The following is a 25,235-nucleotide window of genomic DNA, read 5'->3' as shown; positions in this document are numbered from 1 at the left end:
CCATAAGATGGGAGAAGAGAACTAACCAAGTCCTGCGAGTTATTCTGATCTCCACACATGCAGCACACATACACATGCACACATGCATGCATATATACATACATACATGCACACACATATACACATACAATACATGCATGCATGTATATATACATAATACGTATATACATACATACATGTGAAAAGAAACTAGACACTGAGGAAAAGAATTTCTCAAGAGTTCTGCAAGTGTTTGAGATCAGGTTATGGAGTTTGTGGACTCCATGGAGACAGCAGAACTGGACCTTGAGCAGGGCATGGGGTCATAGGCCCTTCAAGAGTAGAACAAAGCTGCGGTACTCACGCAGACCACAGTAGAGGAAGCTGTAAGCAAGCCCACTTGCTGAAGCACACTGTAGTGGTGACAGGCGGAGAGGAATCCCTCAAAAGGCTTGGCCCAGCCATTTCCCCAGTGAGATCGATGGCCGAGTTTGTACCCCGGCCTGTCTCGCTGCTGCACTGGCCATGGGATCTATGTCATGACACTTTCTCAATGTAGCTATTTGTACTGAGCCTGTCACTAGCTCGGCAGGAGGTAAAAATTACTTGACAGTCTCTCCTGGCTCTCTCCCAGACTCAGCGTGAGAGCGAGTGGGCGTGCAGAGTGAGTGGGTGGGTGCAGGGCACAGGGAGTCCTTAAGACCTGCAGCCCTCAGAGAGGGAGAGTGACAGGCACAGGGAGGCCTCCACAGATCCGGGGACACGGGTGCAAAGCAAGTATGCCCCCACAGCACAGTCCTAGGCCCACCATCCTCTCTGTCTTTAGTGGATCACTCTCAACGTGCCTCGCCTGTGTGGAAATAGACTTGCCTCTCAAATTCACTCAATCCTCCCCACCCCCCATTTTCAACCCTCACATTGGAATTTAAAATCTCAGCTAACCACTCTTAACCTACCCAGAAAGCCCTGCTACCCTCGGATTCTGTTGGTTTCCCATTAAAGTGCAGATGTGGAGCACTCACCGTGTGCCGGGCATTCATTTCAACCCGCTTGACTTCTTCAGGCAGGGTGATAACATTTGGGATTTCATTTTTGTTTGTCCTACAAGAGTCTTGAGTTTAGGCCAAAAAAGCCCAGGCCCAGGATGAATGTGCTTTAGACCTCACTTTCTGTCAGGAGGCCAAGTGGACTTGGGAGAGCGGGTGGAGCTGTCTGTGGAGGGGCCCTTTGCCTCTGGAGCCAGGGCTCTGGCCCACAGCCAGCCGCATGGAGAGAAGATTACGGTGTTTTCTAGGTAATTTTAAAGAGTACAAGCCCAAAGCAAAGTCAGGTGGTTTCAAGTCTGCATTGAATTTTTCATGTTCAGGATTTGTCATGAGCCGGGTTTTCGACAGAGCTATATTTTAAATGATGAAGGGGGTTGGAGCCTTCTGGAGACAGGCATGTTTTGGTTGTTTGCTAATGACCTCTGGTTTTGCTTATGCGGAGTCTTGTTAACAAATTGAAATGTAGCGAAATAAAACATTCTCTTTCTTTTCCTGCTTTCTTTCTTCAGTTTTTTTCCCTTCTTTCTCTTCTTTTTTAAACAATAGGAACCGTTGCAACACACTGTCAAAACTGAGCTACAGATATTGGTTATTGTAGCATCATTAATACTGTGCAAAGATAAATTAGTCACTTTGGCAATCAAACACATTCTTCAGATCCCCTGTCTGTGCGTTAAACAGAGCCTTCTCCTTGTGTTTGATAGATCCTATTGTTAAGAGAACTGCAGAAATGTATTCAAAAATTCTTTGAAATTTTTCCAACTTCGAGAACGTATTCAGCAGTAATTAGCCTTCAAGGCGGCTGCTAAGGAGAGCTTGGCAGGGGGCTGCTCTGGAGTCTAACTGTGAACCCCAGGCCCCGCATGAGAGGGTGTCAGCTTTAGGACCCATGCCAGCTCTGCTGAACCTGCCCTGCCTGCTTACCCTACCTGCCCTCTCAGCGTACCCCATGCTACCTACTGAACCTCTTTTCTAAAAGAAAGTGAGGTTGAGGCAGAGGATTCAGGGAGCGGCAAGATCAGTCATAAGTAAGCTCTGAACTCAAGTGCAGAGAATAACACTGAGGTGACCAAGGAGGTGTCTCGATGGGCAAAGTACTTCCTGTGGTCAGTGAGGGTGTGAGTTCGGATCCCCAGCACCCCTGTACCAAACCAGGCTTGGCAGCACATATATGGGAGGCAAGGACAGCGGGATCCCAGGGCCTTGCTTGCTAGGCAACTAGCCGAGCCAATCAGTGAGTTCCAGGCTCAGAGAGAGGCCTATCTCAAAGAAAGTAAGGGAAAGAACAATGGAAGAAGACATCCAACACTGACCTCCACATGTTCAGTCATAGGCATATACACTTACACGTAGGTACATGTCCATACATGCATACACCACACATGCAAAATATTAAACATAAGTAGGCGACAACCCCAAGCGAAAGAGACTGACTTCCTGTGTGTGACAGAGCTGCCATTGCCTAGTTAAGGTTAGGCAGATCCCTGGGGCAGTTTATATGGAGACCGTATCAGTTTCCACAGGGCGTCCATCCCTTTCCCTGTCGTTACCTGCTCACTTGTCCCAAGACTGTGATGGGCATTGTATAAACCAAGTTGAAAGTTTTCAAAAGGTTTTGCTGTCTCCAGACCTGGAGGACGTAATTTGTATTCATCACACCCAACCTGCTCCTTTCACCAGAAGGTGCGGTAAAGCTCACAGTAGAGCCATTGTCACTGGTTGCAAAGGGACGTGTTCAGAAAAGACAGAGGTAGCTGCTCCGAAGCGGAGTGTCTGGTATGCTCAGAGACCCTTCCATGGAGGCAGAATACAGATAAACCCCAGAGGGCATCGCGGGATGAGAGGAAAATAGGATCTTGCGCCACTTCCCCTTTAAGTTAGTTATGAGTTCGTCAGCCTGCCTGAGTAAAGTATCGTGGATGGAGAGGCTTCATCAGCAGAAATGTATTTCCTCACCATTCTGATACCAAAGTGCCGTGAGGACCAGCTTCCTCTCAGAGAATCTCTCCATAACCTATCAACACAGTCTTCCCTCTGTGTCTCCAAGTGGTCTTCCTCCTGTACGCCCTCCTTGTAAAGACACTGCTCATGTTGGATTTCATTGCCCAAAGCGAAATTTAAACTTAATTACCTGTTAGAAGGCTTTATCTCTAAATACAGCAGTCACATTCTAAGGCACTGTGGACAGTAGTGGAATTTTGAAAGCACTGCAATTCTTCCCATAATGAGAACTGAGATTACTTCAGTATTCCTGTTTATCCTTGCTTGTGGACCAAAAATAAACCCTGTTAGCATCACAGGCTTCACCAGACATCTCTTCGCCACCCTGGCTCCTGGTACCTGACTTCAAGACTAACGCCCAGGGTCAGTAGGATCTTGAAGAAAAGTGCAGTTGGTGTAACGAGGTTGTTCTGACAGTTGGCTCTGCTGATGGTGAAGCAGAAGACCATTTCATCGGGGAGGGGGGGGGGGGGACATACACCACCTTCACTGATGCTCTGCCAGTGATCAGATGTCACACCAAGCTGACTTGGATCCAGGCTCTGTACCGTTCGGTTTCCTGCCATCACGGCTCTTCCTGACAAGCACGTGGGACTGTCTCAGGAGAGCTGAGTTCATCTCCTTCACACACACACACTCAAATCATTTGAAATGCAAGAGTTACGAGGAACTTATGGATATATACTGATGTTTTAACTCCGAAGCTAACTTTGGTCTGTTTTTACTGGGATAGAATACATCATATGTTTAATTTCTTTTTCTCCTATGGTACAAAAACTATTCCTGGCCAGATTTCCCACACTGATTTACAGAGTAGCTGCGCTGGTTTACATTCCAGCAGCAATGCATGAGGGGTGCTTTGCCCCACACCCTCACCACCATTCATTTTTTTTTTTCTTCATGGTAGCCATTCTATGGGATAAGACCAATCTTGGTGTAGTTTGGATGTGCACTTTCCTGGCAGGTAGAATGTGGGACATTTTCATGTATGCATTGGACAGTTGTGCTTCTTCTGACAACTGTTTACTCAACTCCCTGGCCCATTTATTGACCAGAGGGCTGGGTTTTTGGCTTTAACGTTTGAATCACTTCCATATTCCAGGTATTAGTCCCCTGTCAGGTACACAGTTTGCAGCAGCTCCTGGAAACCCAGCGTGTCGGCACTGTCCTCGGTTTGTCCCAGTCTTCCCTTAGCCAACACTGTTACTCTTCCCATGTGTCTGTCTTTCGCACCACCAGGGAGCCCCGAACTGGTGAGTGCAAGGGCTTCTTAGCTGCCATTGTCTACCACTCTGGCCTCTGCTTGTTCTTTTGGCTCTCTCTGTCCTAGGCTCAGCTCTCCCAGTTTACCTTGGCATAGCCTTCTTTCCCATAACAACAGTTTTCCTGTCCCTCAATGCTTCTTGTAAATACTTCCCTGTCTTGTCTTTACTCCATATCTGTATTTCTGTTGTTAGTTAAACATGAGAGTTACTTTCAGACCCAAACGCACCATATCTAAAATGCCAGTCACATTTTTCCCCTTTGCTCTACTCCATCTGTCTTCCTTCAGCTGAAGGTACCAACTATTCGGTCATCCACACTCAGAAAAGATGAGGACTTGCACATGTTATATATCTTCAGACATAGCACATTTATCAATGCATACTTAATAAATTAGCAGATATTTCATCAAGAAGTCTTAATATGCCCATGATCAAAATTATTATTATTATTATTTTATCTATGTGGAAAAATGCTCAGCCCTACCAGGGCCTGCCCAGCTCTCACCTTGATGTCTGAGTGGAAATGCCATCCTGACTTATGTGATCAAACAGGCTCTGCTCTCCCCCTTGACTGTCTTCCTTCCCATCCATCAGGGTCTCTGCATCTTTCAAAACAGGCCTCCTCACCTGTTCCAGGTAATACCTGCCTTGACCACATCAGATGGCAACCTGCAAGCCAGCCAGCCTTGGAATTCCTCTGGCACCTAACAACTGTAGCACAAAAACAACACCCGGCTACATGCCTGTTCTCTTCCTTCGGTATAAACAAGACAGGCAGTGCTCTGTTTTCCAGGGATTCTCAGACAAGGTAAATTCCTTGTTGAGTTTTACCTAAGAATGTGTCTTTGAGAACGAATTTTTATTTCTCTTTTCTTCAGACAGTACAGTCTCTGCACCTCCTTGTAATTCCGGGTGTATTCCCTTTCATCTTGGTTTTCATGCCACTTGGATCTGCTTCAATACCAGATTGCAGTAACCACTCGTCAGGATGGCGGCCACAGCTACGCCGTCTTCCTGTCCTTGCTACAGCTCTCTGTTGAGTGCTTGTTCTCAGTTTTCCAAGATACATAATGTGAAGATACAGCAGATCTTCCCGGAATGCAGTGTAAAAATGGATCTCCAAACACATGATGTTCTTAGTATTCAATTCAGAGTCCCCTTTCCCCTACCTGGATGGTTACTGCTTGAGAACAGAGTCAAATCTTGACTCCTCTTGATTGCCTAAGGTAAAAGCCTGTATTCTGTTCTCAGTGACTCACTGATATCCTACCTGAAATATGTGTTTTATGAAAGGGAGTTAGAGCATCTGCAAGTGGGATGAATACCTTCTAAAATGACGTCATTTTAACAATGGACCCTAGTCTAGGTGTTTCTGCTATTGTAGTGTTAAATACCCAAAATACCAGAAGGAAAACACACACAATAAAAAACTAAAGTTTTGAGTTTTACAAGCAAGAAGATGGACAAAGTTGGCAATCCATCTTGGTAAGGATTTACCAGATAACAGAAAACACTATCTCTGCAACTCCAAAGGTCTCGTGGTGCCTTTCTGATGAACATGATATCCAGGCAGTGTCCGGCTTGTTTGATTTTTTGCTTTGTCATCATTTTTATCCCTTCTCCTCTCCTTTCCTAGCACCAGACAGTAAACATTAAAATTGGCTTTTGATAAAAACTACCAGGGCTGTCACCAAATTCTGTCCCACTACACACATTGGCTGCATCAGTTTTTAAAAGCTTGCCCATGCAGAATACTTCAACTGTGCAAGGAACCACAGAAGTGATCTAAAGCCATGTCCCCACTCGGCCTGTGTGCATACTTCCTGTCCTTGACTTCTCCAGCCCTCCCCCAGACTCAGCTGTGAGCACATGCCTTTGAGCTGCTGAATATTTATGCAGACATGTGTGACTAATTCATGTAACTACAAACACTTTGGGGACTTAAATTCACCCAGCTCACTGGATTTTCTCATTGTGCAAAAAATAAAGGCTTGGTAAGTCCTGTCTTTTCTGGTAAATCTCTTTCAACCAGCAGGGAAGGGAAAAGTTCGCCTGTATTTTAATGATATAATGATATACTACACAGGTTACCTTCCCAGGCTTAGCTTTCTAAATAGTATTGTTGGGTGTGGGGAGATGCACACCAGCTACTTATAAAATGAAAGAATCCCCCCGTCCAGGCCCCCTGCATTAACTATCATTTTACATCTAATATTGTAAGATAAATTAGAACTCATTTTTTTACTCCAAAGCAGCTGTTTTGAGATCAAACAAATATAGGTTCGTCTTGATCAGCTTTCTGTGACCTCTTAACTTTGCAGATTGTCGAGGACAGAAAGTAATCCAATTAATCACGTGGCTATTTCCAATATTCTGAATCACCTCACCTCACATTTACGTCACATTTAACCCGTGTTAGCTTCTTCAATAGGAAGCAGTTCCAGTCTGGCTAAGCGGAAATAGAGTAGTTGTCTATTGTAAAGATATGGCTAACTCAAGCAGAATGTTTTGAACTTCTGCTTTTTAGGCTTCTCCCTTCTGGTTCTCATCAAAATTAAAATAAATATGTCAGCAATATTAGTATTAAATATTATACAATAGGTATAGTGATTAAATACAGGAGACATGATCAAGATGAGCTTTCAAACTTCACCCTTACTCTGAAAATATACCCAACACACACACACACACACACACACACACACACACACACACACACACGCATATTCACACACCTAAATGCTATATTCAAATGCAATGAGTTCGTCAATACCAAATCAGCTTTGGTAATTGGTAAATACCAACTTAGACATTTTAGAAATAAGTACCATGGGGGAATCAAAGTAGGATCTATTGTTCTAGATTTGTAATTTGATACTTCTTAATTTGTGCATTTAAAACACTCATCGTGAACTCACACTCACTGTTGCTACCTGCCCAAGACTGAACCTCTCAGAAAAGCATCGCCAACAGGAGAAGGATTCACGACACCTCAGCTCCTCCCTAAGGAGCTGCTAGACTTCCATAGTTTCTGGATTGACAGTGGTGGAGGGCGGGGAGAGGGTAGCAACTCCGAAGCTGTCCTCACTTAAGTGAATAACTCCTCACCTATATTCACGTAAGCAACACTAATTAAACATTGTGGGTCACCAAAAAAGACATCAAAGTAGAAGCGGGCTTTATGAGAAGAAGAAATAGTTCAGCAGGAGTGTAAGAGGAATAAAAGAGATTCATGGGGATATATAATTCTAGTACTTTATATATGTGTATGTGTACATATGTGTTTGTCTGTGTTTATAAAATTTATTCAAGAACAGATTTTAAAATTTGTGTAGGATCGATGGCATAAGTCAGTTGGAAGAAACAGAAAGCTCTGTGTTTCATCTCTAGTCCTATATGAAACCAGAGGTGCAGGAGTTCAAGGTCATCCTCAACCACAAAGGCAGTTCCAGTTCAGCCATGGCTACCTGACACCCTGCCTCAAACAAGGTCAACAGCAAAAGAGTGTATACGTCTGTGAGAGTTTGTAAGATCGGTGTCACAAACATTGGGACTTAACACTATTTCAGTGGAAGGATTTTGCTGTGCAGCCTGCTAGCTAGTAAAACACAGTTGTCCAACTTGACATTCAAGTCATAAAAAACAAACAGAACTCAGGCCTGCGTTGCCTGACTCCTTTCTTCTAATCCTTCGTGACTTCCAGCCACAGGCACAGGCACAGCCACACATCTAGCTGTTTCTAGGTCTGGTCCATTCTCCTCCTTTGCACCTCCAATCGTTCATAGAGGTATTCACACCTTCTCTCCATCCTTCTGGGACTCCCCAACCATCCCGACCCTCATGGATTTACAGGATGCTTTTTTGACTAATGAATATGATGCTGAATATGAAGCAGGGCAGCCTTAGCAGCGACAGCTGGAAACCATGCAACCAGTAGAGGGCACTCTTTTGAACCTGCTCACTCCTTTCTGTTGGTCCATAATTCTTCCAAGAGAAAGAGAATGTACTTGAGAGAAGAGCTGTTGAAGGAATGAAGCAACTCAGATGACCCCAGTGTCGGGGCATAATCCTCCTCTCCCCAATTCCAAAGAGCAGCTCCACTGCTTAATGTTTTCACAATGTGTCCATAAAATGTATGCCACTAGAAGGCCAGATTCAAAGAACCTTGAGGTCAAGCTAACATTTGTAAAAATGTCAGTGTGGGAAATACTCCCTTTATGAATTAGGCAAAGCTTGTAGCTTTCCCCATGGCTTTGAACACTCACATACTAGTCAAAACCTGTGAATATGTGTACATTCTTTTTTTATGGATAATTGGGCTCTTTATTGGTGGCGCCTCCTGGATTAGGAGGATTCTTCCATGCAAATAAGCAGGAGAGGAAGGCAGAGCAACAAAGAACGCCTTTCATGTGGCTTCAGCTCTCAGGTAACCACACTGAGACAGAGACAAACGTCGAGTTCCTAGATGTCCATAATCATCTTTCAAGTTGTTTTCAATCAACTCGTTCATACAAAAGTCCTTACATAGTTTTTGTTAATGCCCCCAAACAACCAACTGGCCTGCTCTCCATGTCCTTTTGAGAATAGTTTACCTCAAGTGTTGCTGTCTCAGCTCCAGCTCCCGTACCTGAGTGCGACTGTCACGCGCATGGCTGTTTAATAACAGGCCACAGAAGTGGCGATGACTAAGAGATACTTTGTGCGTTAGAAGGACCTCGGATTAAGCTGCACATGAAATTTTCCAATGACGGAACTGAATTTGTAATACTTCTCTGGGTCCAAGAGCATTGGTTTCTTTGGTTTGGTTTGTGAGTTTTGGTTTATTTGTTTGTTTAACCACTTTCTTTTTATGGTAGAGGCATCCATTTTGTGTGAGCCTGGAGTTTTGGGGTCCTTTCGGTGGCTTTTTCTTTTTTAAAGTGATACTGTGGTCTCACATTTTGATGTTTCCTGGAAGAACCAGCTGGCTCTTTATTTAAATTACTTCACAGGAACCCACAGAACAATTTTTGGAGGATATTTTCGTGTTACTTGTCTCGGTCATCATCCTTCTCCTGCAAGGGAATGTTGTTTCTAAGTAGTGGCCATTTGGTTTCCTTCTGCTTCAGAACTCAGGGTAGAGTTCTGAACTTCTAACTTAGAGTTAGTTTCCTGCCCTTTCACCTACCTGAGTAGTATCCCCTACAAAATACTCCTCCCCCACAAAAGAAATGTTTACAGGTCAGGTACGCATGTCTGTCTATGTCTGCTTGGAAAGTTGATCATTTAGAAACCAGCCCAACCTTAATAACCATGGATGGTGTGTGAGGCTGTTGGGGAATATTTTAACACAAATCCTTCTATTCCCCGGCCTTCAGAACACAAAATTCTGTTGGGATGCTTGGAGGTCTCCATAAATGAGGAAGACAAAGAACACAGTGATGGCCATTTTGGTCTCTGTAATCTCAGCCTGTGTCAAGAACAGGAAGCCACCCCTGTAGAAATCATTTCTAAGTTAGCAGATTGGAGTATGGGTGTCTCCATTGGTTCTTTTTTTTTTTCCAGAGCTGAGGACTGAACCCAGGGCCTTGCGCTTGCTAGGCAAGTGCTCTACCACTGAGCTAAATCCCCAACCCTCCCCCCTTTTTTTAAAAGATTTATTTATTTATTATGTATACAGAAGAGGGTGCCAGATCTCATTACAGATGGTTGTGAGCCACCATGTGAGTGCTGGGAATTGAACTCAGGACCTCTGAAAGAGTAGCCAGTGCTCTTGACCTCTGAGCCATCTCTCCAGCCTCGGCTCCATTGGTTCTTACAAGTATGCTTACAAAGCATAGCCTGGTTCTAGAATCTTCACTGCAGAATGCTGCATATTGTGAAGTTCACTTTCTTTAAACCGATTTTACAGCCTGACTCTAATGCAAATTCAGCATTTATTTTTCAATTGCTCAAAGAGAAAAACTATTGCTACTTCCATTATTTCAAATTTCTCAGTTTTACATGATTATTTTACTAAGTTACAAAGTTTAGAAAGCATTTAAAACTGTTTACATTTTTTATAAACTCATGATCTAAATTCTATGAACATCAAGTAAGATGGAGTCTGTTATAACATGTACCATTGACCAGCCCTTTAGAAAAACAAATCTTTCTGCAGCTTCATTTCATTCCGTCCTTGCTGCTGAGTAATGTGGCACATAGCAGAACCGCCCCGGAATCATAAAGGAGAACCCGAGGATCAGAGGACCATCCTCCCATCTTACACACCGGAAAACTGACATTCAGAGGCAGGAGGTGAAAGCGTCCAAGTGCTGTAGCCGACCCTGGTTTCCTGGCCATTCTGCTTGGGCCTAGCATTGCTACTCGGCGGCCATCTTGGTAGTCTTTGCCACAGGCACCCAGTCAGAGACCTCTTTGCCCTCTTGCTCTTCTTAATCCGCTTTCCACGCCACAGCCTTGCTGTGCTCTCCTGGCTAAAGGATGGCTCCCGTGCCGTTTCTAGCATGCAAGAGAAAATGTTCTTCTCTTCCCACCGAACGACCCCTCGGAAGTGTGGGTGATATCCTCAGTGACATCAATAACTGGGTTAGGGAAGAAAAAACGGTCAGCAATCATTGTTTAACTGTTTGTACAAGTCACTTAGTGCGCGCCCAGTAAATATTGGTGAATTGCATGGAAAGGTGAAGAATAGGGGTAACAGACTCGCTGTTTTTTCTGTAAAGACTGAAGATGAGGTAGAGGGGCCCCAGAGGGCCTGCAAACAGAGGATGTGCTTAACAACGAGACATCCTGAGACCAAAAACGACCTCCCCTCCTCCACAACCTACTTAACTTTCCTGAGCTATAATTTTCTTTTCCATAAACACCATCTACCTTACAGAAATTTTATGCGGATTAAGTCAGACAATGTGTGCAGAGCCTGGCCCACAGAAAACCTTCTTGCCTGCCTGCCCTTCACATCCGTCGGTGCTGGTCGGCCACTCTGCTTTGTTTGAACATCAGCAAATTAAAAGCAAGCTGGCTTGCATAACTTCATGCGCTTTATTGGCATGGCAAGCCTGGAGAGCGGAGGAAGCGGAGCGAGTTGAGGTTTGATTTCAGTGGCATGTGCCACACAGGCACAGGTTGTGGATGGTGACGGTCCCCTTTTCCTTTTCAACATGTTGCTGATGCTAAGCATGGCGCCTGTGAGGGGAACACACAGGTGAAAGGAGGTTTGTCCAGTGGAATTCGACTGCTTTGCAGAACGCTTTCCACGGCAACACGCTGTGGAGCAATATTTAGTTAACTAAATGACCGTGGGTATTTTCTAGAGTAAATGTTTAAGATCAGGAAGCCTCTGTGACTTTGATACACACAAAGGATATTGTGAGAGTCCTCCTCAAAATCACTGGCAGTGTTTGTTCCCATGCTGTCTTTTTCATAATCTGTGGTATTCGAAAAATCAATACCCATGCCCGAGTAAGCCATAAAAAGTTTGTGAGCTCTGAAATTTATGTTTCACAAACCCAAAAGCAGCGTACTTGGGATTGGATGCTTTGAAGGTCTTTTATGAAAATGTTAATATTTCATAATATTAATGTTTATCAGACATTTTTAAAACATTTAAGCATTTGAGGCAGACCTTTAATAATATTATCCTAGGAGACAAAATGAAATAGAATAGTAAAATACTTATTGGACAAAGTGTAATTACTATTAAAAATCACGCTAGTTTACAAGTGGCATTTCTGCGCCTGAATTTTATTTCTATGCAAGACATGGGACTAACTGGTCTGTAGACAGGGGCCCAGACGGTATAGTAATGAGTTCAGTAAGTTTCCCAACCTATGTATTTATCAAGGCGAAGCAGAGACTTTGAAAATGTGAACCCTCTTTCTCTTTCCCAAGCACACACCTACCATAGCCAAGCATTATTTCCACAGCGACTTTTGTAATAGAAGGTTCAGCCTTGGGGGCCAAAGGTGAGGAGGAAGCTGCAGAAAGGCAACAGAAGAAGAGTATTTCAGTCAGTCTGAGGAACAGGAAAAAAACTGCTGAGGGACTTGAAGAAGGGGAGTTATTTCCAGATGTTTCAAAAGTGAATTCTCCAGGATAGACTCCAGTTTTTACTGAACTTCTCAGTAGAGAAAAGATCAAAAAGAAAAAGAAGGAGCATACTATAAAATCAACAGAATAACTTCTTAAGGAGATTAGCATACCTCCTGTTGACAGCTCCTTGGTGAGTGATTGTCTAAAATTGGGTGGAGTTTGAACTGATAGAAACGATAATGGCAGGTGTGTTGTGTGTTTATTGCATGTTTGTGTGTCTATCCACAGCTACAGCTCTGTGTGCTTAGATGTACTAGTGACTGACTGAGAGAGGATACTGAGAACCCAGTCTTAGGACATGTTTGGCTTAGCCGTCACTGACGTTAAAAGAAATGTGCTGTGTTCTCTAACAAATAGTGGCCAGCTAGCAATGAAATCAAGAATCTGTGGTTACATGTTTTTCTCTTTAGCAAAGAGTCAGAATGTAATATACACAGCTGTCAGAGAAGGGCCAGATACTCCATACTTTCTTTTTAATATATATAAGGGCAAATGATACAATCATGCCCTTAGGTAATAATTTAGTACTTGGATTTTTCTAGAAAAAGTTTGAATTATGGAATACAAACAATGAGAGGAAGATGTAAGTAAGTAGCCAATAAGCATATAATTTTGGCTTCTAATCATATTGCAGACATGAGATTTAAAACATTTTTGTATAAAAATTAAAGAATCACAATATAAAGGACTATAAGACAAATGTCTAGTTTATTCCTTTTTGGTGTTTCAGTGACAGATATTGTTTTTCAAATTACATTCCACAGATACTTTCGAAGTTAAAAATATGATGCATCTATCTTCCATAGAAACACTCCAAAGACACACACACACACACACACACACACACACACACACACACACACACACACACACACCACTGGTCCAATCTGTGTTGCTTCAATCTCTATAAACTTTGTTTGCATCAAACCAGTGACTTTTAAATGTCAAGAAAATGCCAATAATGGAAAGGAATCAATTATAGTTGCTACCAGAACAAGTTGTTGCATTATATGTAGGTTAAGGAACTGTGGGTTTGCACTGATTTTCTCCGCTTCAGTTTCAGCGCATGTACTTTGTGCATTTTGCATGCGCAAGCAGCACACATTGGCAGTTCGCTCTGATATTTGGAGCTGATTCCCTACAGATGTGTTCTTTGAATATCCGAAGCAGAAAGGATTTGATTGTTATATTGTATGTTATCTTTTCTTGATCTTACCACCCTGGCCTGTGCAGGCATTCCACAGAGCCCGAGAAGGGAGCACAGACAGCTGACTGGAGGAAGAAGACAAAATTCCCATTGTTTAGATTTCTGTCAGAGGATATAAGAATAGTTAATTTCTTTTATCTCTGGGGCTTTCATTATCATTTAAATTTCATTTTACATTAATTGATCAGGGATTAGTAAAGCCATTATGCAGAAATTAGAATAAGACAAGCCAGATGGAATGAATAATTCATAAAGTCCAATTACGTTTTATTTCTGGTGTACTTTCAAACTTGCCTCTGACTTCTGTGCTATTTTGATGTGACAATATTCTCTGGAAATCAAGTGTGCCATTTTAATTTATTATATCCCTCTGGAGTGGAGGCATTTGTATGCAGTGGAAGAATGTTCAGTGTTTCCCCTCAGAACATCAACTTTAGGGGTCTTAGAAATCCTTAGTGATTTAGAAAGGATGGCATATTTTCTGTGTACGTTCAGAGGTTCTAGGTCAGCTACATCACTCCACTTGGTTCAGGTAGACGAACCCTGAAGGTTAAGGAGATTAGGATCTTGAATGGCGTGATTCCCACTTTTCTGTAAGAGCTGAAACCCCTTTACAGGTATTTGTTCCCTTTCCTCGCCTCAGAGGAAGCATTAAAACGCGAATTTGGCCTGCAATAGGACAGGAAGCGGCCGCCGTTGCTGCAGCGACAAGCAGGGACCACGAGGTGGCAGACGTTGCCTTCGGTGCAGAACCAGGGTTCCCAGGGACCGCCCGGGCTTCGGAGCATCCCAGCCGGTCCAAGCCCCTCGGACCACTGCTGGGTTCAGGCTCCCACCGCTTGCACAGCTTGGCCCGGCAAGAATTCCGAGCTAATGGCAGTCGCGTCCACCTGTCTGGAATGTCGCTTACAACCGTGTCTGAAACCGCCTCACTCCGCGGGTCCTGGCCCCGGCCCATTCAGAGTAACCCCCACCCCCCGGGATTTATTTATGCCACTGGACAGTTGTAGTCACATTAAAGCTCCGGTTCACCTTCTCGAGGACTTTCATCTCGGGAAGTTTTATGACACTTGGTGAATGTGCAAAGTTTTTAATTAGGCTCTCTAGACAGCCCGAGGCGGCGGCAGCGCCACTAAGTCTTCACGGTCTCTCTGCTTTACAGCACAACAAGCCGCTCTACTCCTTTGAAGACAATGCAGACTATGTGTACGATGTCATGTGGTCCCCTGTGCATCCCGCGCTCTTTGCCTGCGTGGACGGGATGGGGCGCTTGGACCTCTGGAACCTCAACAGTGACACTGAGGTGAGCGGCGCAGGCGCCCGGGCCCAGGGCTGGGAGGGGGCACCCGGGACCACTCTGCAGTCTGATTCTTCCTGCAAAAACGGCCTTTTGTGGACAGACCTTCCAACCGCCTCGGGGCTGTGCCATGGCCCCCCACCCCAGACCCACCCCTCATTTCTTGACTATCCAGAAGGGAACCTGCAGTCGCATTGCCCCAAATTCCATGTCACTTCATCCTGTGGAAGATCTTAGACAATTACTGATGCTACACACACACACACACACACACACACACACACACACACACACACACACACACTTTTTTGTGCACACCTTTCCCTAAGGGAGAGGACACATAATATTGAAATAACTTTATTGGCAGACACTTGGAAGAGAAAGCTTTTGTGGATGCTGTTTTTAGATTGGATTATTGAAATGGGGTTACTCTGTCAATGTTGGCTATTTGTACAATTTCTATTTTGACCCCATAAAAGATGATTCTCTTCACTGCTTTCTGTTTAGATCTACCACTCATTTAATTTTTACCAAGGAAATATTCCTTGTCTACAATATTGAACTCGAAAGCAGTAGTGCCTAACTTTTAACATGTAAACAAAACCCAAGTATTTTTTTAAAAGTGGGATTTTTAACATGTCACATTGAAAGTCATTCACAAGTGAAAAAAGTGCCTATTTTTTAAAAAGTTGATAATCAAATGATTATTTTTAAAGTGTTTATCATGTGCTTTGTTCCTTTTTTTTCAGACCCTCAAGATTATTGAGGGTCTAAGTCAGAGCCATTGGATTTTTGCTGTTGTTGTTGTTGTTGTTGTTATTGTTGTTGGGAACATGTTACATGAATATTATGTGTCCTAAAATGGCCTCTGCATCATTTCTTGGTTTTAGGTTTGGAGAGCTCTCCATAATGCAAATATCCAGGTAGAGAGCACATGGTAGGAGGTCTATGTCAAGTAAAGCAAGTCTTTTGAAGTGTTTAGAGCAGGAAGCTGTTCGGCCTTTTTAATTAAGGACCCTACAGCTGGGGGACATGAAGGAGGAGCATACACAGGAGTCTAGGATTTTTTGTGGGAGAAGGCATGGACATTTCCTTCAGGTGGTGCTGCATCTGGGTGTCTTTTAGGGCACAGATACCTGTAACCATCACCAAACAGCTGCCTTTGAAAGTGTTTCCATTGCAGCCTATTTTTTTCCTTTTAGCTCCAAGAACTATGTGACAGGGAAGTTATGTAGTGAAGCATCTTTGAAAATAATCAAAAGGCATGAGTGAGATGCCCATCATTTGGGATGTCAAATGTTTATAATGTCATTGCTTTTCATAGTAAAGTGCTATTACCTTACATTGTAATGGCTTCCCAAAGTCTTTCATTGCTGTTGATTAAAATCATATTGCTTCTATTTGCTAAGAGAAACTCACCCAAAGCAACCAAAAAAACAAACGCTTTCCAGATTGACTCGGGAGTTTGCTGTATCAGAAGGGAGGCCAAGCAGAGGGGATGTGTGCATGACACCCTGCTTTAATGCATACAGAGGGATGGAGTGGTCTACACCCTCCTCAGTAACTCCCATCTAACTTTGTCGGTTGCTTTTTTTCTTTTTTTTTTTTTTTTTCAGAAAAAGAAAGTGATGTCTTGGCATCGCCTTCTCTTTCTGTGGGTATCAAAGAGAGGAACACAGACGAGTTTTATGGCTAACATTTAGAAACTCAGGGCTGGTCACGCACACAGTTGGGGTTTCTGATGAACATGGTTCTGCTTTCACAGTGATAGTGAAAATACACCGAGTCTGACTCCGACCCAGCACATCACACTTTGAAAGCCCTCCTGGCGTTTCCATTTTCGGGCAAGCTGGGTAATATTTTACAGGTATAAGTCAGATTAGGAAAAGATTTGTTTAAAAAAAAATTGAAGGAGCCCAAATTCCCAGTCTACCTTGTTGTTCTTCTAGTTATTCTACTTTAAAACCAAGGTGTCCCTGCTGTGCCTGTACAAAAATGGCTCCTCGTATTTACCTTTGATGCGACTGACGTTTATTGCTTAGTAATTTATGCTGTACACATCTTGTGTCTGCGATTAAAATGACTGCTCCTAAAGACATGAGAATACTTAGGATATCCAAGTTGAAAGTAACACACACGCATAGGGCACGAGGATTATTTTAGCCCACATTCATTCACATTTGAACTTTGAATACCTCTTAAATTAATGCAGATTTATTTTGTTCTTCATGGACTCATTGATTTTAGCATATACTGTAGGCTGTGATAACTGATTTTATTTTTTATATTTTGTTTTTTATAACAGCTATGAAAAGAAAGCACTGTGGATATTGTTTAAAACAGACTTGGGTTGGCTATGTTACTTACTTTTCATGTAAACTAATTCCCTTAGAAACACATTAGGCATTGTTTTAACTATAGGAGAGGGTCGGGGTTTTTTTTTGAGTAATTAAATTTTTAGCTGTGTTCATACAAAGATTAAACGTTTTACTCAGCTTTTAGATTATTCAAGGTAAAATCTGATGTTGAACATGGAAAATCCTTTATGATGCTTTTAAGTCACAGTGATAAAAATGAACTCTGAAGGTTCTATTGCTGAATCATGAATTTGTTTTCAGGCCAGCACCACTAATAATAAAGTGTATTGACAGAATTATAGTCTATCTAAATTCACATTGTTTTTATTCTTTGCAAGGTTTGGTTAAAAATTCAGACTCCAGCTTGCACAGCAGGTACCTTTACTGTAGAAATTGGGTATTTAAAAAAAAATGAGCTGGGGATTTTCATTTTACATTTTTGTTCACAATTGACATGCAATGATTTAAGCAGGTAAAAAGAATTTTTATTGATTTCAAGATGAAGTTTAAACATAGATTCTTACATATGATGGAGTTTTTATTGCTATTTTAAAGATAGGTATTGGCTCAATAGTTTCATATAAACAGATGGTTTCAATCCTGTGGGCAGCTGAATGCCGGGGTGCTAAGCCACAGTACATGTCATGTTTCCATGTTGGTGGATCTCAGTTATTGGGCGCAGGTCTCACACAGTGGCAGGAGATGCTCTCGGTGGCCCTCTTTTAATCATTTCCCCCTTTTTCTTTTCACATGCACCGTTTTCTTTCTTAATGGCATGCTGTCATTCCCTAGTCAATGCTCTTGTAGAAGGCCCAGGAGCTCTAAGCAGATAGAGACGGCCAACTTTGAAGACAGGAGCGCACACACTGAAGAAGAGGGGTTGATCCCCTCCAAACCCTTCCTCCACACACTGAGGCTCTCTCAGGAAATAAGTAAATGACTGCAGGTTCTATTTCAGCGCTGCTGGTTCACTGTAACCGTGATTATTAGCCCAGTCATCAATGCTTCTGGATTTCCGGTGTTCGTTAAAGGAACAGACACATAGATAGCTACATTTTAAGAGGGTGTCGCCGGCTGGGCAGTGCCGAAGTTATGGACCATTCTCCCTATCTGTCTTGGTATTGCCACCTGGAGAGAGAATACAAGGAGGAAAGAGGAGAGTGGAAGCTCCTTCAGGCTTCCTACCTGTGCACTTCTTTCCTCCTGATCATCTGCTCCCTGGTGAGCTTGGAAAATGGGCTAATATCAGTGCACATATGCTGACATTTTCATGAAGACTCACGTTATTTGAGGGATTGACTCTTTCCCCTGGTATCCTTGCCTTTTGTAGATCCTCAGTCCTAGTAAACACAAACGTCTTTTCCCCTTGACATATCCCGCACAATCTAATGGTCAAGCATTGCATGTAGCTGCCATGCCTGTGCTGGACAGACACTTGCCGAACTCCGGACAGATATACCTGTCACTGGCTACCTTGACTGTGGGGAAGACTGTCCCTCCTTCCCTTTCTTTCTGGTGTCTCTCCTTCCTCCCCCTCAAGTCAGTGGAGCGTATGATTCTAGAACAATGAGTCTCGTTCACTCTTGTGCAGGGGATGGATGTGGCTTCGTGCACAGGAAGGCAGCTGTGACTCACGGAGAAACACACCGCCATAGATTAGTATGTTTAAATTCATATTCCTTTTTGTGTCGACAACCCCTTTGGCAGGTGCCAACAGCAAGTGTGGCCATTGAGGGGGCGTCTGCCCTAAACCGTGTTCGTTGGGCACAAGGTGGCAAAGAAGTTGCTGTGGGGGACTCAGAAGGCCGTATTTGGATCTACGATGTTGGAGAGGTACATATTTGGAGTGTTCTGTTTTGTTTTATTGTTTTCTTTGGGGAGAGGAAACTGGCTTGTGTATCCACTTTAAAGACCTACCAAATTATTAACAAGACTTTCTGGGCCACAAGAAGCCTCTCGATGGCGTTTGCAAATTTCCATTGACTTCAGTGGGAGTTTGTTAACACCTCCTTGGGGCCTAATTTGGCCTTTGTCTCCATGCCCAGGACGCTTTAGTTAATGATCTGGACTCTTCCTATTTGTGCTGCGGAAACCCAGCTTAACAGACTGAAGTACGACAAGGCACACACTAACGCTCGCCAAACTCATAACGTTAAGAGTGAAATTGGAATTTGCCATTTACTCTGAGAAAGTCGAGTTGTAGTTAGTGTGCTGAATCAAAATCACAGCCCTTAAGGAAGGGCACCACTGCCAATTAGGAAGGTTGAGATTAATCAAATTTTATACCGTTTATGACATTACCATGTGAGATTGCTGCCTCTTCTGGTATGTCTTATTATATGACATGTAAAATACAGTGAATAACATGGAATATATCAGTGTGAAAAATAATGTATCCTTTACTCTGAAAAATCTTGAATTTGTGGCCTATCTTTACTTTTCCATTATATGTATAGAAACATGCATATATATGTTTTCTCTCACTTCTTGAGAAAGTGTTGAAAAAAAACCCTTGATTTCTGGGAGGTTAAGGGTTTTGTTTTTGTTTTCCCTTAAAGACAAAGAAAATACAGGAAAAACAAGTAAGCATGTTGTATAAAGTTACTTAGGCATGATTTGAATCGAACATTTGCATTCCAAAGAGAAAACAGACCACATTTGTATGCACAGTGTCCTAGGCCTTGAAAGTTCTCTGTAACTACCTGGTGGACTAGCTTAGCTGATCATACTGAGAAAGGTTCCCCACAGTCTCACCAATCAGCATCCTGGGACTTCGACAAGCCCAGATGGTTTGTTCAGCAGTGGAACTTTTGATGGCACGTTATATAATGTGGTGTTCTATGGTTGATTATGTTGAAACAAGCTAGATGGTGTTTTCAGATTTCAGCTGGGCATAGAAACTGAATAACTTTAGAGATGGGGCTTTCTATCCTAGCATGCAAACGCCTAAGTAAAACATTTAAGCATCTCTTGGTTGTCCCGTATTTAGACTCTCTTCCCTGCCATGGTTATGCCTGATTGCCACAAGTTAAGACGTGCAAAATGGCAGAGACTCTCCACACTGGCCTGCATGGTGAAGATCCAGATGGCCAAGTGCCCCACAGCTTGGAGTTGGGGAGAGAGACTGACATTTGAGTCAGAAATAGTTATTATCCGTGGCTTCCTAGTCATATTTTCTGTCATGAGAATTCTTCATGTTTGGTATACTTTTTTCATGGTCTTCACCTAAATAAAACTAAGCAACAAAACAAATATTCGTTATTGAGCTATTTCCCAAAACATAAAAAAGCAAGTAAAGGATAATTTTAACAAACAAGGTTTCTTTTTCTCTCTCTTACTTTCGTATCTTTTCTTTTTTTCTTTTTTGATAACAACTGTTATTTGGGGAGAAAAATAAAGGTGCAAAAATATCCAAAAATAGCAGAAGAGAGATGAAATATTAACTCTCTGTCTCCCTCAAACGCATACTGTCCATTAGCTCTTTTTAGATAGTGCACATTAGTTGTTTTATTCTTCTGTTCTAGCTAGCATAATAATCTGGTTTATTATATAACAGCCTCCTGAAAGGCCCCCACACTTACAGAAATATTACATAGGTGTGTAGACACATCCCGGATAAGAAAAGAAAAACAACAACAACAACAACAGAGTAACATAGACATAATTTTCTGCGATAAGATCCATCGATAGTTTATGGCTAGAATGACTGGACCATGACTGTCTGGGGAGTATGTGCGATTTTACAGAAGTTGCTTCGGCTGATATGGCTGCTCAACTCCTTCCTAGGGCACTATCATCATCTCTACACTGTGAAGTGTTGTTATGCTCATGCCTACCATCACACTGCAGGTCAGGCTGCTTTTCATTTTTGTATTATTGCCCTTGCTTTTCTAAGTGATATTACAGACTACAGAAATGTCTGCCGCTATAGGCCAGTCTCGTCTATTGTCTGGAGTCTAGACAGGCTATAGAAAAATCTCTAGGACATATAATAGGCCAAACAATTTGTGGGGTTGTTTATCCTTACAAATTCACTCCTAGGAGAGGAAAGGGGACTATACCATTTTATTGAGCGTAGGTAATGTTACAATCTTTCAGCCCTTCTCTGAATGAGTGAAAACCAGGCTAGGCTTCAGCACTCGAACAATTCTCTCTGTATTGTTTGATCATACACAAAGCAGTGGTTAGCTCAGACTTAACAACGTCATTTAGACTAACTATAATTTTTTCCTAAGTGTTTCTGCAAAGCATCTTATATTTTTTTCGAGGTGAAGGGTCCTTTCTGTTTCTCCTCGCTGACCTCTGTAAGCTTGCTTTGAATCTTTGAAGACCACAACTGTTGGGTACTGACGGGAAAGATGGACTCTTACAGTTGAGGCCCAGCTGAAGCTCACTTCTTAGAAAATGGTAGCTATGTCCTGGGCAACTGCTGCTGTTGTTGTAATGACTGTTACATTGTTCCCCAGCCTGGAACTGACAGAGCATCACTGTCCTTAGGATGCAGGACTATGTGCCAAACAGTGCCCTGGCAGCCACCTAGCGCTCCTCCACGGCAGAAAGCCATCTGGGGTACTTTCAAGACAAGCTGGCCCATTGAGAATTAGAGGTCAAATCCAAAGCTGGTACATGGCTAATGAGAGAAAGAGAGCCTGAGCAGGAAGCGATTTAAATAGAAAAAGTATAGAGGAAGAAGAAAACTATATGGCATTGAGAACCAAGCTGTCGGTAGGTTGTGCTACCAATGATCAGCTTTCCAAATCAGTCCTCTGGTCCTCATTATAGTTGAATTCCTCACCAGGGTCATGCTAGCCTTTGGAAAGCCTTGATGGAAAAAGATAAAACATTTCTAGATAACTCTCAAAATGCAGTCTGTGCGAGAATGTAAATGGCAGTTTCCAGAATGCTCAATGCTGATCAGCTTGCCTCAAGACCTCAGTAAACTGAAGAGATGTCTGTCTGTGAGAAGCCCTCTCGCATCCATCCTCCACTGTTGATTTGCCTGAGACCTCTCTAAGACAGGAAGAAGAGAAGGCTAGCTTGTGCGAAGATCTTATTCTATGAGTGCCCCAGGCTCCGCTGGTGTGGGACTTGAACAGTGTCCCAGAGCCCTGCGCTTTGGAGCCCCGAGTCGGGCTGAATGTTCTATTGCCATTGTCTTGCAGTCGGTAAACAAAGTTGTCAGCAAGATGCTTCGTAGTTTCATTTTGTAATGGCCACGGTGTGTTACGTAGCCTGTTCTGTGCCCAAGAAAACTGACCATAAGACAAATCAGAAATAAAACATTTGGCTCTGACCTAGATCATTGGAAAAAAGAAAGGGAAATCTCTAGAAATGTGACCAAATAGATAGAGTGCATGCTATGTAATTCTATTACCTACACCTTACATTATAAGGTCCTAGATTATAAACCTCACAAGGTGCATAAGGGGAGTGCTTAAACAAAGGTAGAGTCCTATGACACCTCCTCACAACCTCATTTCCATCCTATCATCATTTTAGTTTGAAGCACAATATTTTTTGGAAAGATTTCTGTAATGCCTGCTTTATCAGGTGAAGCAGGGTAGGAGGGGCCATCACTGTGCTCACCGCTGTAAGCAACTTCCTGTGCGCACAGTTGGAGACCTCTCCACTGGAGTCCAGGAAAGACCTTAGGGCACTGCAGAGAGGAACTCTGGTGTGGCCAGTTGCTAGCAATCATCTGCCTCCTCTGTCCCAGCTGAGGCTGCAGCTGCTGCAGGGAGTCCCAGCACAGAGCCTCAATGATCATGTCCTTCTCTGTTACATAGTACAATTATCCTTCGTGACTCTTCTGATGATAACAGTGGCTTGAATCCAGATTTACTGATGCAACTTATTAGGAACTTGTCAAGAGGTAAACAGAGAGTTGTATATGAGCTCCCAGAAATCAACAGGTTGAATTTGTCCACACCCTCTTTCTTTACTTTTTGTTATATTTAAAAGGCCAAAGTATGAGTGATATCTCAGGGCTTCGAACTCAGGAAGTACAACATAAAGCAGTCATGTTTTCAGGCAGGCGACCTGATGCTGTGTTTGTATAGCATACATTTTTGCTTATTTAATTTCAGCGTTGTATCTGGAAATCTGCTGCACATATTTATTTTCACAGATAGGGGCCTATTTCCTTCTCAGAGCAGGTGTTTAACTTCCATTAGCATAAATAGAAGCTATGCAAAGTGTAAGACAAAGAGCCCCCTTTTTATTATTTGGTTGTGATTTTTATTCTATTTGTGTTTTCAAAAATCACTTAAGTAGACAGTGGTTGCATGGATCATTTAAAATTTCTGAAATCTAAAATACAGGAGCTGGAGAGATGGCTCAGCAGTTAAGAACCCTTGCTGCTCTTCCAGAGGACCCGAGTTCAGTTCTGAGTACCCACATCAGACTCCTTACAACTGCCTGTAACTCTGACTCCAGGGCATCTGACACCCTCTCCAGGCCTCTTAGAGAACTGCACACACACACACATACACGTAAATAAAATTTAAAAGTTCGATGTTTTTTTTTAAATGAGCCTAGCCTTTGACTACGGTTTGAGAAATCTCCACACTACCAGATGGGATCACTCTGGTACTCTAGGGTCTCATTCAATTAATTAGAACATGAGTAAAATAACAAGTCATAAATTAAGCCTAAATATAGCCTCAGATGTGTTTATATTAGAATATACTCATAAAAATCTGTTGAGAACTGCTGGAATTTTTCTTTTTTTCCAAATGATATGTGAACACACATAGTTTAAAGATTTAAAACTAAAAATTACTTAGCTAGCATAGTTCCTTTATTGCCTAGCAGGCTTTCCTACATATGTCTGTATAACTGACTTTCACTGCGCATGGGCTAATGTATATAGAATTCTTCACATGTCCTCATGATTGATAGTCAGCACATCTACCTGTCTCTCTTGAAGATGTGTTTTCTGGAAAGCCCGCGACCATTGTTAATGCTTCAGTGCAGTCTCACGGATGCGCCTGTCACAAATATCCCCTAACAACTATGTTGGCTGCTTATCTGAATTAGTTAGGATGCTGTTTGCAGCTCTGCTTTTCAAAGAAGCAGTTTATCTTCCACCTCCTATTATTTCTTTTTCCATTAACCTCTTCCAGGGAAGATTTTGTTTTCAGTTGTGATAAATACATGCAGCTTTCAAATCCCTGATTATATTTTTATACTACACAGATGACAAAATTTCAAAATCATTTTCAGCTTAAAGTAGGATTTGCAAAATAAAATGATCACCTAAAAGCTGTGATTTATGAGAAGGGGAAATCTTATCACCCTAGCTGTGTTTGTCTGGCCCGTTGACCAATTAGTAAATAGAAGCATGCATAAACCTTTAAATTTAAATGCTTAACTTTGGTGGCATTACAAATAATTCATTTGATATGACTACTTATAATAACAGCAGTTAGATTATTGCAAATTTCAATAAAAGTAATACATTCATCAATATATTTAAATGCATTGAAAAGTTGTTAAGAAGGAAAATGCAGTTGAATATATCAAATGTTATTGCTAAAAGAATAAATAAAATTAAATAAATAAAAGAATAAAAAGTGTGATTTTTAAGTGTCAGTTTGAATATTTTAAAATGGAAGTGAAAAAGTAGGTTCAAAAGTAGATTTAGAACCCCAAAAGGAAAAATGACCAATGCTATAAACTTTAAAATAGTGACCAAGGTGTTACATGTAAGAATTATTTAAAAAAAAAAAAAAAAATGCCTCCAGGGCATAGGATATATCTCAGTGGCTGAGTGCTTAGAAAGAAAAAAACAGAAACATGGTTTTCAACTTTCACACAGCCAGCAAGAATAAGAATAACAAAAAGATAATCCGAGAGCTGTTTCTCTTGAAGTTAGTCAGAAATAGCATTTAGTACAGTAAAATCTGGTAGACAGACGTGCCAGAAGTTGAGCAGGGCTTGAGTGACGGCGAGTCAACAGAGTGTATTTATACATTTCTTTTCCAGTGGATTATACGAAGCAGTAATTGT

General features: G+C 42.3%; 1 protein-coding gene and 1 long non-coding RNA gene across 8 annotated transcripts in view; one reads left to right on the top strand and one right to left on the bottom strand.

The window, feature by feature from the left end:
* LOC143272275 (uncharacterized) overlaps positions 1-1,144 on the bottom strand; it is a 28,956-nt gene extending 27,812 nt beyond the window's left edge. The window contains exon 1 of one of the 2 annotated variants that reach the window (XR_013049689.1): positions 1,002-1,144. This is a non-coding gene — a long non-coding RNA (uncharacterized LOC143272275). Of the gene's footprint in view, positions 1-343; positions 880-1,001 lie in introns of those variants that run through there. The other variant, XR_013049688.1, reaches the window with a different exon arrangement.
* The window catches only part of Dync1i1 (dynein cytoplasmic 1 intermediate chain 1), a 309,676-nt gene that overhangs the window by 273,514 nt on the left and 10,927 nt on the right, over positions 1-25,235 (top strand). For all 6 annotated transcript variants that reach the window (XM_006986876.4, XM_006986878.4, XM_006986877.4 and 3 more), the window contains 2 exons: positions 14,734-14,874; positions 18,933-19,058. In XM_006986876.4, the coding sequence (XP_006986938.1) occupies positions 14,734-14,874; positions 18,933-19,058 (267 nt within the window). The remainder of the gene's footprint in view (positions 1-14,733; positions 14,875-18,932; positions 19,059-25,235) is intronic.

Source organism: Peromyscus maniculatus, chromosome 3 (genome assembly GCF_049852395.1).
Source record: "Peromyscus maniculatus bairdii isolate BWxNUB_F1_BW_parent chromosome 3, HU_Pman_BW_mat_3.1, whole genome shotgun sequence".
Lineage (NCBI taxonomy): Eukaryota > Metazoa > Chordata > Mammalia > Rodentia > Cricetidae > Peromyscus > Peromyscus maniculatus.
This window is presented reverse-complemented; position numbering and strand designations above follow the sequence as displayed.